This window comes from Thalassophryne amazonica, chromosome 9 (assembly GCF_902500255.1).
Source record: "Thalassophryne amazonica chromosome 9, fThaAma1.1, whole genome shotgun sequence".
NCBI classification, from domain to species: Eukaryota; Metazoa; Chordata; class Actinopteri; order Batrachoidiformes; family Batrachoididae; genus Thalassophryne; species Thalassophryne amazonica.
This window is the reverse complement of record NC_047111.1, coordinates 107,608,370-107,624,728: the sequence shown is the minus strand read 5'-3', so window position 1 is coordinate 107,624,728 and position 16,359 is coordinate 107,608,370. Positions and strand designations below refer to the sequence as shown.

At 41.0% G+C, this 16,359-nt stretch overlaps 1 protein-coding gene across 1 annotated transcript in view; it reads right to left on the bottom strand.

Annotated features, from left to right (window-relative positions):
• Positions 1-4,142: 4,142 nt before the first annotated feature.
• Positions 4,143-16,359, bottom strand: part of wscd1b (WSC domain containing 1b) — a 59,003-nt gene continuing 46,786 nt past the window's right edge. The window contains exons 5-8 of the mRNA XM_034178935.1: positions 10,503-10,680; positions 6,923-7,087; positions 6,619-6,819; positions 4,143-4,551 (exon numbers count right to left, since the gene is read on the bottom strand). Coding sequence (XP_034034826.1) covers positions 4,199-4,551; positions 6,619-6,819; positions 6,923-7,087; positions 10,503-10,680 — 897 coding nt within the window. The 3' untranslated portion in view covers positions 4,143-4,198. The remainder of the gene's footprint in view (positions 4,552-6,618; positions 6,820-6,922; positions 7,088-10,502; positions 10,681-16,359) is intronic.

Here is a 16,359-nt window from a genome sequence, read left to right as displayed (position 1 = left end):
TTGTCTTTAAACAAAAATATAGTAAAAAATTTCAAGATGCACATTGAACTTTTATTTAACATACATAACAGCACCTGTTTCATTGTTCCATGCAAGTGCATATTTAATTGCATCAAATGCTTCTAAACACTGAACCATTTCAACACATTTGCTTCATATTGATTCAGTGGTTCAAATCGTTTCGGTTTCTCCATCAGTAATAATTTAGTAATAGAATATATCAGTGACCACATTTTTTTTAGCGCTTGTGCACGGACAGACTTACAATCACGAATACTTGCTAACAAGGACATTAACGTACAACAGGTCCTTTAAATGACCTAGTTTGCAACTAGTTGAAGTCTGTAGCCGACTGACTCAACACACAATTTTTCTGATTAGGCTCCGTCTGTAGTGACGAAGGACCCAATTTTATTAGACAATAGATTATTCGATTTGTTAGGCTATTTACTGGCTTACCTTATCATCCAAAAAGTGGCTGACTCAGAAATAAGCTTCGAACCTACAACCCCAATTCCAATGAAATTGAGACATTGTGGAAAATGTAAATCAATTCAATTCAATTTTCAATTTTATTTATATAGCGCCAAATCACAACAAACAGCTGCACCAAGGCGCTTTATATTGTAAGGCAAGGCCATACAATAATTACAGAAAAACCCCAACGGTCAAAACGACCCCCTGTGAGCAAGCACTTGGCAACAGTGGGAAGGAAAAACTCCCTTTTAACAGGAAGAAACCTCCAGCAGAACCAGGCTCAGGGAGGGGCAGTCTTCTGCTGGGACTGGTTGGGGCTGAGGGAGAGAACCAGGAAAAAGACATGCTGTGGAGGGGAGCAGAGATCAATCACTAATGATTAAATGCAGAGTGGTGCATACAGAGCAAAAAGAGAAAGAAACACTCAGTGCATCATGGGAACCCCCCAGCAGTCTAAGTCTATAGCAGCATAACTAAGGGATGGTTCAGGGTCACCTGATCCAGCCCTAACTATAAGCTTTAGCAAAAAGGAACGTTTTAAGCCTAATCTTAAAAGTAGAGAGGGTGTCTGTCTCCCTGATCCGAATTGGGAGCTGGTTCCACAGGAGAGGAGCCTGAAAGCTGAAGGCTCTGCCTCCCATTCTACTCTTACAAACCCTAGGAACTACAAGTAAGCCTGCAGTCTGAGAACGAAGCGCTCTATTGGGGTGATATGGTACTATGAGGTCCCTAAGATAAGATGGGACCTGATTATTCAAAACCTTATAAGTAAGAAGAAGAATTTTAAATTCTATTCTAGAATTAACAGGAAGCCAATGAAGAGAGGCCAATATGGGTGAGCTATGCTCTCTCCTTCTAGTCCCTGTTAGCACTCTAGCTGTAGCATTTTGAATTAACTGAAGGCTTTTCAGGGAACTTCTAGGACAACCTGATAATAATGAATTACAATAGTCCAGCCTAGAGGAAGTAAATGCATGAATTAGTTTTTCAGCATCACTCTGAGACAAGACCTTTCTAATTTTAGAGATATTGTGCAAATGCAAAAAAAGCAGTCCTACATATTTGTTTAATATGCGCTTTGAATGACATATCCTGATCAAAAATGACTCCAAGATTTCTCACAGTATTACTAGAGGTCAGGGTAATGCCATCCAGAGTAAGGATCTGGTTAGACACCATGTTTATAAGATTTGTGGGGCCAAGTACAATAACTTCAGTTTTATCTGAGTTTAAAAGCAGGAAATTAGAGGTCATCCATGTCTTTATGTCTGTAAGACAATCCTGCAGTTTAGTTAATTGGTGTGTGTCCTCTGGCTTCATGGATAGATAAAGCTGGGTATCATCTGCGTAATAATGAAAATTTAAGCAATGCCGTCTAATAATACTGCCTAAGGGAAGCATGTATAAAGTGAATAAAATTGGTCCTAGCACAGAACCTTGTGGAACTCCATAATTAACCTTAGTCTGTGAAGAAGATTCCCCATTTACATGAACAAATTGTAATCTATTAGATAAATATGATTCAAACCACCACAGCGCAGTGCCTTTAATACCTATGGCATGCTCTAATTTCTGTAATAAAATTTTATGGTCAACAGTATCAAAAGCAGCACTGAGGTCTAACAGAACAAGCACAGAGATGAGTCCACTGTCTGAGGCCATAAGAAGATCATTTGTAACCTTCACTAATGCTGTTTCTGTACTATGATGAATTCTAAAACCTGACTGAAACTCTTCAAATAGACCATTCCTGTGCAGATGATCAGTTAGCTGTTTTACAACTACCCTTTCAAGAATTTTTGAGAGAAAAGGAAGATTGGAGATTGGCCTATAATTAGCTAAGATAGCTGGGTCAAGTGATGGCTTTTTAAGTAATGGTTTAATTACTGCCACCTTAAAAGCCTGTGGTACATAGCCAACTAATAAAGATAGATTGATCATATTTAAGATCGAAGCATTAATTAATGGTAGGGCTTCCTTGAGCAGCCTGGTAGGAATGGGGTCTAATAAACATGTTGATGGTTTGGAGGAAGTAACTAATGAAAATAACTCAGACAGAACAATCGGAGAGAAAGAGTCTAACCAAATACCGGCATCACTGAAAGCAGCCAAAGATAACGATACGTCTTTGGGATGGTTATGAGTAATTTTTTCTCTAATAGTTAAAATTGTATTCGCAAAGAAACTCATGAAGTCATTACTAGTTAAAGTTAAAGGAATACTCGGCTCAATAGAGCTCTGACTCTTTGTCAGCCTGGCTACAGTGCTGAAAAGAAACCTGGGGTTGTTCTTATTTTCTTCAATTAGTGATGAGTAGTAAGATGTCCTAGCTTTACGGAGGGCTTTTTTTATAAAGCAACAGACTCTTTTTCCAGGCTAAGTGAAGATCTTCTAAATTAGTGAGACACCATTTCCTCTCCAACTTACGGGTTATCTGCTTTAAGCTGCGAGTTTGTGAGTTATACCACGGAGTCAGGCACTTCTGATAAATAAATAAATAAAAGTGGTGATCCTCACCCCATTCGTGCATAAGAGCGTGCGATTGATGCCGAAAGTGACTGTCACGACAAATGCGTGAGAGTTGGCAACCCCGCAACTTGTTTTTACTCTTGTATGCTGACTGTGTTAGCACTTAAGCCCTGTTATTGCAACATCTACTAAGAAAAACAGTGACTCATAAGTTTTAATGTCCACACAAAAGCAAATTGTTAGAAGAACCATCGTGCAGTGCCCAAACGTATGATTTAATAAACTCCAGAATCCAGGTTAGCCTGTTAGCTGGTTTGGACTTGAAATGAGGGGCATGTTCAGGCTTCATGTCACACATGGAGCCACTCACGCTCCACCCTTTTATGCATTAATGTGTTCATTGTGCCACTGCTGTGAACATTTTGACACCCAGATCACGATATATCATATTGGCTCTTCCGGCTCGCTATAGAAAATCTATAGTGCTGTCAAGTTATACTGCATGAAACAATGACTGTGACTTTCATAATAAAAGTCTTTGTGATGTGTTTAATTTTGTATTAAAACATTTTTATTGTAAAGTGCCTTTTGCAAAATCAACAATCTGAAATATTATTTAACTCTACTAACTTGTCATGAGGGACCGACACTATACTCGTATAGTGTTGACATTTCAAGGGCTCTTGGGGGCTCTCTGTTGGACTGAAGGCCCCAAGCAGCTGCTGCATCTGCTCATGCCTCAGGCCAGCTCTGTATGCTGTAGGGAGTGATGAGGTCAGTGTCAATTCTTGCATTTGATTAAATAAAAACAACATAAATTCATACAGTTTAATGCAGAAACAATGGATTTCCAAGGTAAAATGAAATATTAAAGAGCCCCAGAAACCATTCTCAAACCTGATTCATATGTGTGCAGCCAGGCAGACACTTTTCAAGATAATCCCAACTCTGCAAGTCAACAATTTGTGTCAAATCCTCTCTGAGTATTCAATATCCTCACTGCTTGGGCCCCGCGGCCGTCATCGCAGGGTTCTCTGCTCACTGTTGGAATCAACAATGGCTTGTTCTCTCCAATGTGTTCCTTGACTCTATTCACAGTGGGTCTCTTTTATCAAGGAGTCTTACCTCGACCAGTGTATGATTGTTCCGACAGCGCACTGGGTAAAGGACCTCAGTCTTATCATGTGAAAATCTAACCCCCCCCCCACTGAAGCACTCGCTTTCAGGATATATGCATGTCCTTTTCATGTCATCATCTAGGAAGGTATTCTTGTGGAAGTCCACTAAAGTTCATGCTCTGCAGTGCTTCATCAACAGTATGAATAAAGGAGTCAATCATCTGTCTCATGTCAGGAGTAAATGGGTCAAATGAGAGCCGACGGCCCCCGGAGCGTTTGAAATGTCCATCCTGGTTGCTCTGGGCACATATAAGCCTCTCCTCGGTCAAGGTGACATTCAAAAATGAGGTGATGAAACGCAGTTGTGGGATGAGCGCCCTCTGCAGGTCCTCGTAGTGCACCACCAGAAGGCGGTGACCAAACTTCAACCAGCTCAAAGCATGGGATACCCACCAGGGGGCATAGCTCGAGACAAATTCTGGCCAATCTGCAGTTAAAAATAAATAAACAAAATATAGTTGTAGATAACTCAAATGACAGGAAATTACAAATATGTAATCTGATTATGAGCTAATCTAATCTAATGTTTCACCAACACAGAGCGGTCCACAACACCGGTTTGAGCTGGCTGTACCTTCTGAGAAGGTTTAAGACAGCTAGCTAATGAATGTATTCAGTTATTTACCTAACTAATGTTTTGTGTATGCTTTTTTGTTCTGTTCTTTTTTTAGTACAGTACTTCTGCGGTAATTACTGTAACACTGAGCAGAGGTCGAGCTGTTATCTCCAGACTGTACTGTTTTACCTTTGCTTTTCCACTGTACATGTGTACACTTCTTTGTGTGCACTGGTGCCAAGCAGGATTAGGCAAAAATTAATGAGGTACTTATTAATGGTGAAAGATTGAACATTAAATAGTGCATCTAGAAATTATTCACAGTGCTTCACTTTTTCCACATTTTACAGACTTAAACCAAAATGGAGTAAATGCATTTCCAACCCCACCTCAAAATTCTACTCACAACACCCCATAATGACAACATTAAAAAGTTTTTTTTATTTTTTGCGAATTTATTAAAAATAAAAAACCAAGACATCACATGTACATAAGTATTCCCAGCCTTTGCCATGGAGCTCAAAATTGAGCCCACTGATCCTCTCAAAACCTTGTTTTCGCATTGTCATTATGGGGTATTGTGTGTAGAATTTTGAGGGGAAAAAATGAGTTTACTCCATGCTGGAATAAAGCTGTAACATAATAAAATGTGGAAAAACTGACACGCTTTGAATACATTCTGGATGCACTGTAGCAGTAGCTATAGTAATAATAATAACAGAAATATTAATAACTTTTTACTTCTTTTACAATAAATATATTTCAAAGTACTTTGTGATACAAAATTTACAACAAACAGGTAAAAAATTTTACACAATAACAGACAATATAAAAACAGTAACAATGCAGCTTAAGTATACACACAATGTTAATGTAAACCTTTAAGTCTACAAAATTCTTCCTATATTTTAGAAAATTATTAATTATTGTCATCATGGGTTTCAGTGTGTGTCTTAGCTCATGGAAAGTTTTGGTAATTCTAGATTTCTGTCATACATTAAGAGAGGTGAAAGGTTGATGTGCAAACTGCCAGATTTAATTAGAGGTGACCTCCTTCCTAATAAAGTAAATGTAAGAATAACACTTCTTAGTGTCTACTGGTGCCAAACATCTCCGTATCCACCATACTACAGAACCACCTTGAGTCTTGGTTGGTAATCACCAAGGCAAACAACCAGTCCATCCCCTCCTTCTCAAAGCAGCCACCTGTCTTGTCACAGCCAGGTGATACATGGGCATCGCCATGGTCTTTCCCAATTTCTGGGGTTCTTAACACTGAGTATGACCAGAGAAACACACCACATGACCAAAATGTTGTAGCTGATGATCCCTCACAGAGCAGGTTGAACATATTGTCTGAATCTCCTTAAGTAACTGACAAAAAAGCCATTCCAATTGTGCCCAGGGATGTTCTCAACAAGACATAGTACCAAAGACATGCAGTCAGTTAGATCCAAATCTTACAACCATACAGTGAGACAGGAAGCACCAGGACCTCCAAGGCTTGGATGTTTGTTCAGCTGCAAAGATAATTGCCATCAGTGAACACCTTTGTCCAATGGCCTCATGACTCCAAAAACTCTTCCCAAGCTTCTTCAATCTCAAAGACTGAGGACCAATAGGGTTTTTTGAGGTGACATATCTAATTGTATTTTCTGAACGAGTGACACATGGAGGGCTGTTCAGATAGCATTTTGCGTTCCACTTCCCACATAACACAGTTGCCACATTTGTCCTGTTTGTGTACCATTGAGGTTTTCAGACAGCACAGGTGCAGTGCCAGAGGTTATATAAAAGTGTGAATATAAGCATTTAACTGCCATGTGATGTAGAGTTCTTACAGTCACAATCCCCGAGTACCCTCTGGAGTACTACTGTGGTAATTACTGTAACACTGAGCAGAGGTGGAGCTGTTATCTCCAGACTGTACTGTTTTACCTTTGCTTTTCCACTGTGCATCTGTGGCATGGCCTAAATGTCCGGCGCATTTGCGGTTGAATTCGGCCACGAGGGAGCGGTAAGGGTTTCGAATCAGCAAGATGGCAGAATCGAACATTTCAATCTCTTTCTGACCACTCTCGTGGGTCTTCACGCAGACACTGCGGCCACTCTTCCAGTAGTCTTTTTCTCCTTTGAAACCTGGTGCCCATGAATAAATGAATGGACAACGGTCAGCTACAAGGCAGTATTTTTCTGTGTATTCACTCACTCAACAGTTGTGTAGTTGCCCCGCCCCCCTTACCTTTGTTGTACAATGTGCCATCAAAATAGAAGCTACCCGTATAGTAGCCGGTCACGAGCTCAATCAGGTGCCGTACCCAGGTGTTGCCTGCACCAGGAAAACTAGAAAGCGCCACCAGGGAGTTGGACTTCTGAGGCAGGAACATCCTTTCTTTACACCTGGAATCTAAAAGGATGAAAGATTTATTGTGCATTTTAATAATAATGATAAAAAAAATGAAGCAAACTGGCACCACCGCATTAATTTGACATAAAATAATTAAAACAGAGGAAACTTTCACTTAAATGGTAGGGTATTTACTTTAAAATTACAGCAAATCTTATACATATACACTGAAATTTCAAGGCTCATATGTATTTGGAGAATTGTCTGTTCAGGTGTTTCACGGCCAATCGTGTATTCTTATATCATTATCTCAGTATTTCAGATTTTAAAAATGTGGGCTTCAAATCTGTCAGTTCTCCAGTGAGATGTTAAGGCCTGGTCACACGCCACTTAACGAAGGGCAACGATGCCCAAACAAAACAAGAAATATGAACTTTTGTTGGCATAGTTTAACCTTCGCACATGCTTCATTCCTGCAGCTGGCGCTTTGTCAGGATTTTTGAAATTTGAACGAATACCACCGAAAGTCTCAATTCATCTGTATTTCATTTTGCTGTAGTTCTTGACATTTTTTTAACGTTAGTGTTTAGTTTGACTTCGTTCAACCAGCTGAATGTTTTCATACAGTGCAGAAGCCGTTTGTGAGCGCCTACTGCTAGTGCCGCTGTGTTCATGTACCATAGGAAACTACAGGGCAAACTCAGCTTGTTTGCTTGGATTTTTTATTTTTTTTTATCTGGGTGGGGGGGGTCAGCTTCACTGGGCTCAGACACCTTACATAGGCCAGAATTAATCTTTTGTGTGGATACAATGAATTATTTTACCAAAAATAAAATGAAAACCACAATCCTGCCACAAGCAACTGCTGAATTTGAAACAACAAAAACAACAATGGCAGCAGCAGTGGCGGCAGCAGCAGCCATCACCTCCTATGTGTGCTTATTATTTTTTATTAAGTATAACAATATGATTGTAGGAATGACAAGCCAACTCTTCTGTACATGTGGCAACAGGTAGATGATTCAGATGATTATATAAAGATCTGTTCTGGAAGGCAGAATTCACCTTGTGGATCAGCTGCACCTGGTGGAACTAACTGCACATGGGGAGTCAATGCCCAGCATTCACACGGACTGAACAATTTAATGCCCTGATATATTCAATCATCTTTACACTTATATTTATTTCCCCTTTTGACAGTTTTCTGTTCTAAATCAATATATATGGCTTAGTATCGTAATACAGTGCAATAGCAGCCACCCCAGCAAACCAGTGTTTTGTTTTTTGTTTTTTTTTTTTGTCTTTTTTTAATTGGAGCAAGATGGAGTGCATAGCGTGCCATCAGTCTGAACCAGATAGTGAGGACTGATGAAGGAGATGATCCCTCTTTTGTTCTGGATGAGGAACCAGAGCAGGTGGATCCACCGAAATGCGCACAGATCTCCACAGTGGGTCAGATCGCGTGCTTCTGTTTGCAGTTTCTCCAGGACTCAGGCACTATGAGCTCCATCCCAGTGCAGAGCCCTCAATCACAGAGATGCAAACACACAATGCTCCAGCTGTGGCTCCAGGCGCGTTTCGTTTAAAGCATGGAGATCAACGTTAACTTCGGTTTTGTTTTGTTCCTCTTTCATTCCTTTTGTGCTCTTGAATCGCAGGCTATTCGGTGATAAAGCTCGTTCATCCACCTTTTCTCAGTGATTTGTGACTTTTTTTACTTTTTTACCTTTGTTCAGGAATCATCGCATGCCATGTGACCGGGCCATAACTGGCTGATGCTGTCAGTAAAGCAAGCATCATCAGGTTGCAAATCCAAAATATATCAGTCAGAAAGACTGCCAAAATATTAACAGTGGCCAAATTAATTGTTTCTGAAACAGAAAGAAGCAATGCTTTTGTGCAAAATCATCAGTAGACATCTAAGTGTGGAAAAGACAATCCTCTTCACAGCAGTTGGTCAGATCAAGAACATCTTGCAGGAGGCAGGGGCGCCTGAGTCAAAATCAGTAATCAAGAGACTTCAACATGAAAAATGTAGAGTGTTTGCAACAAGATTATGCTTTGCAAAAAAAGAAAAAAAAGTGTCACATTTTGGATAACCATCCTACAGATGTGACAAAGATCGACATTCCAGAATGGTGAGTCAACGGTTCAGTCTCCTAGCTTTCATGGATACACATCCCAGAAAGCCACAGTTTGCAACCAGAGACTGGTTTCATAAAATTGTCTAATTTTGTTTAGTGGACTTAACTCAGTCTACTCATCTTTTGATGTTAGTCGTTGCACAAAGCGCTTAGTTGGCTAAAGTTTTGCGTTACCCGACTAAAGTTTTTAGCCTGGTACAGAGGAGGCTAATCTTATTTTAGTCAAAAAACTTCAGTGTCTTACATCATTGCTCTGTAGGCCGGATCACATTAACGAGTAACCGTGACATTCACCCGTCGGTTTGTTACAGCTGTAGACCCTCAGTGATCGCAGGGAGAAAAGGAAAAACTCTTGATCGAAAACACCTCGTCTCGTCTGTGAAACACAGTGTTTTAGTGTGGCCATGAATGGATGCCAACATAACTGGTTCTTTGGTATTTAGTTATAATAAAACTCGACAAGCGCAGCAGAAGGAATTCTGAAGTGGGATGACATAATTTGTGATACTGAACCAAATGCTACAAAAATCATTGATTTGTACAAATAGACAAAAAAGACATCCTGTGCTATTTTAATTCTTTCAATTATCGTTGCATAAAAAGGACCACAACTTTACAACTTTGTCATGATTTGGGTATAAATGCCTCGTGTACAATTTTTTAGGACTTAAATAACAGATTGTGCAATCATTTATTGGAACTAAAATAAATGGTCTGTTGTCCTGGAGGAAGATTATTAACATTGCTAATGTAAAACGGCGGCTTTTCAACATGCAAAGACAGAGTCGAGTTTATCTTCAACTCACATCAAACGCACATCATGGTCATGATGATCTAATCACAACGAAATAAGCCTGGTTTATTTGGTAATCCTGTTTTATGGAACGGACCCCAGGTCTCACTTTTAATTCGACAAATCAAAATATTTAGTTTCTTTAAAAAGAAATTTGCTTAACATTGCTTTTAAATACGCTGTACAAGTAAAACTTCACTTGGTTTCAGTTCAGTTTCCTCCTCGATGGTGAACGAGGAAACAACACCGACATTCATCAATGGCGTCGGAGAACAGACTCGTTTTTATCACTGGTTATTTTTAAAACTGGTTATTTTTACAGGCCAAAAGAGAGGCTGGAAGTTGAAGTGCGGCGTGGGAACCATAAAAACGAGTGGCGTGGCGGAACTGAATGGATATTAAAATAAAGAAACGGTCGAGTGATTATTATACTGTCCCATCTCCTCATGTAAAGCCGGCTCCAGCACCACATAAATCGAGTGAAAAGCCTTCCTGACTGTACACGGTGTGTGTGAATGTTGCACTGTGTGACTCTCACCCAGGACAGGTGTGTGATACACCTGGCAGTAGTTGTGTTGAGTGGGTGCTGTGGACGTGGAGGAGCTGCTGTGGTTCCCCAAACACTGCTGATTGTCAGACTGCGGGCTGATGCTGAAAATAGACGATGTCCACGTACAGAAGCAGTGGGGCTTCCTGAACACAGCCAGTGGGAGCTCCTGCAAACCAGAAGCACAAATTCTCTTCATGTTGTGACTCAGCACACTGTTGTCCCCCCCTCTCCAGAGGGACATATTTCATGGATCCATTCAGAACAGTGGGAAGTCTTCATCGCGTTCCCACTGCAGGCTTGGTTTTACTTCATTATTTTTTTCTATTACAGAAGGTCAAGAACACAAGGACGACAGTGCAGCAAAAATTACAGCCAGGAGGTGCACTTCTTTTTTTCCACTTCAGATTCATACCCACTTTAAAATATACGTAGAATATCGGTTCAATTACCTGTCAGACAATAAACTCACAGAAGTGCCCCTGAGCCACGTTCTTAATCCCCACATTGCTCCCGGTGGGCACCCTGATATTAGTGTGTGTGTGTGTGTGTGTGTGTGTGTGTGTGTGTGTGTGTGTGTGTGTGTGTGTGTGTGTGTGTGTGTGTGTGTGTGTAAAACGGTAAGCATACACAGTAAATTTTGCTGAGTAAAATTTACTCTGCTCCCAGGCTCAATAGAGTAAAAAACACTCTGTTGTAGAGTGACATCATCTCTGCTGATTTCGCTGACCAAATGCCCCCCCCCCCCCCCCCCCCCCCCCCCCCCCCCCCGCCCCCACCTCCACTGCCCATGTGTCATTTCGGAGCGCAGACGCTCTATGGACGGACTGTCTTCACCCAAAGCGATCAAATGAATTAATGGGATTATTAACCATCAGGTGACAATGTCAAACATCGGTCCAGATGACATTCCAGTGGAGGCATGGAAATGTCTAGGAGAGATGGCAGTAGAGTTTCTAACCAGATTGTTTAATAAAATCTTGGAAAGTGAGAGCATGCCTGAGGAGTGGAGACGAAGTGTGCTAGTTCCTATTTTCAAGAACAAGGGTGATGTGCAGAGCTGCAGTAACTACAGAGGCATAAAGCTGATCAGCCACAGCATGAAGTTATGGGAAAGAGTAGTAGAAGCTAGGCTTAGAAAACAGGTGAAGATCTGTGAGCAGCAGTATGGTTTAATGCAGAGAAAGAGCACTACAGATGCAATGTTTGCTCTGAGAATACTGTTGGAAAAGTACAGAGAAGGACAGAAAGAGTTACATTGTGTGTTTGTGGACTTAGAAAAAGCTTATGATAGGGTGCCAAGAGAAGAGTTGTGGTATTGTATGAGGAAGTCTGGAGTGGCAGAGAAGTATGTTAGGGTAGTGCAGGACATGTACAAGAATAGTGTGACAGCGGTGAGATGCGCAGTCGGAATGACAGACTCATTCAAGGTGGAGGTGGGATTACACCAAGGATCAGCTCTGAGTCCTTTCTTGTTTGCAGTGGTGATGGACAGGTTGATGGATGAGATCAGACAGGAGTCCCCATTGACTATGATGTTTGCAGATGACATTGTGATCTGTAGTGAGAGTAGAGAGCAAGTTGAGTCTAGTCTGTAGAAGTGGAGATATGCTTTGGAGAGAAGGGGAATGAAAGTCAGTAGAAGCAAGACTGAGTACATGTGTGTGAATGAGAGGGAGCCCAGTGGAATAGTGCAGTTACAAGGAGTAGAAGTGGTGAAAGTAGATGAGTTTAAATATCTGGGGTCAACTGTTCAAAGTAATGGAGAGTGTGGTAGAGAGGTGAAGAAGAGAGTGCAGGCAGGGTGGAGTGGGTGGAGAAAGGTGGCAGGAGTGATTTGTGACCGAAGAATATCAGCAAGGGTGAAGGTGGCAGAGCTGAAGATGTTGAGATTCTCTTTGGGAGTGACAAGAATGGACAAGATTAGGAATGAACATATCAGAGGGACAGCTCAGGTGGGACGGTTTGGAGACAAAGTCAGAGAGGCGAGATTGAGATGGTTTGGACATGTGCAGAGGAGGGACCCAGGGTATATAGGGAGAAGGATGCTGAGGATGGAGCCACCAGGCAGGAGGAGAAGAGGGAGACCAAAGAGGAGGTTCATGGATGTGCTGAGAGAGGACATGCAGGTGGTTGGTGTGACAGAGGAAGATACAGAGGACAGGGTGAGATGGAAACGATTGATCTGCTGTGGCGACCCCTAACGGGAACAGCCGAAAGACAAAGAAGAAGAAGAAGGTGACAATGTCAAACATCTTAAATCAATCTGAAGTCGGTTTTAAGCACGAACGAGGGGTTAATCCGTGACGCTTTGAAATGACGGATGGTCAGTGAACGCAACAGTTAGCAGCCGTGTAGCTACGGTGCTCTGATTGCTTCCTCCGCCTTTTCTGATGAAATAATGCTGAATTTATGTGGAAATGATTGTTGTACAAAAGCTTCAGATATCCGGTTGGGTTGTTCATGGACTGGCGCCATCTTATCTGGCTGATTTGGTGGAACTTTACGTGCCGACCCGGGCTTTGCGGTCGCAGGATGCGGGACTTCTCTGTGTTCCCAGGGTGAAGAAGAAGTCAGTGGGTCAAAGAGCTTTTTCGTATCGTGCACCCACCCTGTGGAACAGTCTTCCTGCGACCGTGAGGCAGTCGGAGTCCGTGGACATTTTTAAGTCAAGACTGAAAACCTATTTTTATTCTCTTTCTCTTTCTTTCATTTTTATTATTTTTATCTGTTTTATTCTTTTACTTCTGTTTTTATTCATTTTTTTATTAGGAAAAAGAGAGCTCCTCTGAAAAAGAGCCTTAAATCAGAAGTGCCTGACTCCGTGGTATAACTCAGAAACTCACAGCTTAAAGCAGATAACCCGTAAGTTGGAGAGGAAATGGCGTCTCACTAATTTAGAAGATCTTCACTTAGCCTGGAAAAAGAGTCTGTTGCTCTATAAAAAAGCCCTCTGTAAAGCTAGGACATCTTACTACTCATCACTAATTGAAGAAAATAAGAACAACCCCAGGGTTCTTTTCAGCACTGTAGCCAGGCTGACAAAGAGTCAGATTTCTATTGAGCCAAGTATTCCTTTAACTTTAACTAGTAATGACTTCATGACTTTCTTTGCTAATAAAATTTTAACTATTAGAGAAAAAATTACTCATAACCATCCCAAAGACATATCGTTATCTTTGGCTGCTTTCAGTGATGCCGGTATTTGGTTAGACTCTTTCTCTCCGATTGTTCTGTCTGAGTTATTTTCATTAGTTACTTCCTCCAAACCATCAACATGTCTATTAGACCCCATTCCTACCAGGCTGCTCAAGGAAGCCCTACCATTAATTAATGCTTTGATCTTAAATATGATCAATCTATCTTTATTAGTTGGCTATGTACCACAGGCTTTTAAGGTGGCAGTAATTAAACCATTACTTAAAAAGCCATCACTTGACCCAGCTATCTTAGCTAATTATAGGCCAATCTCCAACCTTCCTTTTCTCTCAAAAATTCTTGAAAGGGTAGTTGTAAAACAGCTAACTGATCATCTGCAGAGGAATGGTCTATTTGAAGAGTTTCAGTCAGGTTTTAGAATTCATCATAGTACAGAAACAGCATTAGTGAAGGTTACAAATGATCTTCAAATGGCCTCAGACAGTGGACTCATCTCTGTGCTTGTTCTGTTAGACCTCAGTGCTGCTTTTGATACTGTTGACCATAAAATTTTATTACAGAGATAAGAGCATGCCATAGGTATTAAAGGCACTGCGCTGCAGTGGTTTGAATCATATTTATCTAATAGATTACAATTTGTTCATGTAAATGGGGGATCTTCTTCACAGACTAAGGTTAATTATGGAGTTCCACAAGGTTCTGTGCTAGGACCAATTTTATTCACTTTATACATGTTTCCCTTAGGCAGTATTATTAGACAGCATTGCTTAAATTTTCATTGTTACGCAGATGATACCCAGCTTTATCTATCCATGAAGCCAGAGGACACACACCAATTAGCTAAACTGCAGGATTGTCTTACAGACATAAAGACATGGATGACCTCTAATTTCCTGCTTTTAAACTCAGATAAAACTGAAGTTATTGTACTTGGCCCCACAAATCTTATAAACATGGTGTCTAACCAGATCCTTACTCTGGATGGCATTACCCTGACCTCTAGTAATACTGTGAGAAATCTTGGAGTCATTTTTGATCAGGATATGTCATTCAATGCGCATATTAAACAAATATGTAGGACTGCTTTTTTGTATTTACGCAATATCTCTAAAATCAGAAAGGTCTTGTCTCAGAGTGATGCTGAAAAACTAATTCATGCATTTATTTCCTGTAGGCTGGACTATTGTAATTCATTACTATCAGGTTGTCCTAAAAGTTCCCTGAAAAGCCTTCAGTTAATTCAAAATGCTGCAGCTAGAGTACTAACGGGGACTAGAAGGAGAGAGCATATCTCACCCATATTGGCCTCTCTTCATTGGCTTCCTGTTAATTCTAGAAGAGAATTTAAAATTCTTCTTCTTACTTATAAGGTTTTGAATAATCAGGTCCCATCTTATCTTAGGGACCTCATAGTACCATATCACCCCAACAGAGCGCTTCGCTCTCAGACTGCAGGCTTACTTGTAGTTCCTACGGTTTGTAAGAGTAGAATGGGAGGCAGAGCCTTCAGCTTTCAGGCTCCTCTCCTGTGGAACCAGCTCCCAATTCAGATCAGGGAGACAGACACCCTCTCTACTTTTAAGATTAGGCTTAAAACTTTCCTTTTTGCTCACAAGGGGTCGTTTTGACCGTTGGGGTTTTTCCGTAATTATTGTATGGCCTTGCCTTACAATATAAGGCGCCTTGGGGCAACTGTTTGTTGTGATTTGGCGCTATATAAATAAAATTGATTTGATTTGATATGATATTATTTATTTAAATTTTATGTTGAATTGTTTCATGTAAGGCGCCTTGAGACGGCTTTTGCTGTGATTTGGCGCATTATAAGCTAATTAAATTGAATCTGTCGCTGAGATCAATGATGACTGGAGTGCAGTTCGAAGCAGAAACGAGATGATAATTTGTGAACCGCGGCTGATGACGCATGCACAGTGAAGGTAGGGCAGACCGATTTTTAGGGGGGACCGTTCGCTCGGCGATACTGTCTAGTCAATGCAAGTGTTTTTACTCCACTAAGAGGTGATTTTACACTATGTTCAGTTGATTTAGCCCCATGGTAGAATATATTTTACTCTATTTAGACTGGGACCAAATGTTATCAATCAATCAATCAATTTTTTTTTATATAGCGCCAAATCACAACAAACAGTTGCCCCAAGGCGCTTTATATTGTAAGGCAAGGCCATACAATAATTATGTAAAACCCCAATGGTCAAAACGACCCCCTGTGAGCAAGCACTTGGCTACAGTGGGAAGGAAAAACTCCCTTTGAACAGGAAGAAACCTCCAGCAGAACCAGGCTCAGGGAGGGGCAGTCTTCTGCTGGGACTGGTTGGGGCTGAGGGAGAGAACCAGGAAAAAGACATGCTGTGGAGGGGAGCAGAGATCGATCACTAATGATTAAATGCAGAGTGGTGCATACAGAGCAAAAAGAGAAAGAAACAGTGCATCATGGGAACCCCCCAGCAGTCTACGTCTATAGCAGCATAACTAAGGGATGGTTCAGGGTCACCTGATCCAGCCCTAACTATAAGCTTTAGCAAAAAGGAAAGTTTTAAGCCTAATCTTAAAAGTAGAGAGGGTGTCTGTCTCCCTGATCTGAATTGGGAGCTGGTTCCACAGGAGAGGAGCCTGAAAGCTGAAGGCTCTGCCTCCCATTCTAGTCTTACAAACCCTAGGAACTACAAGT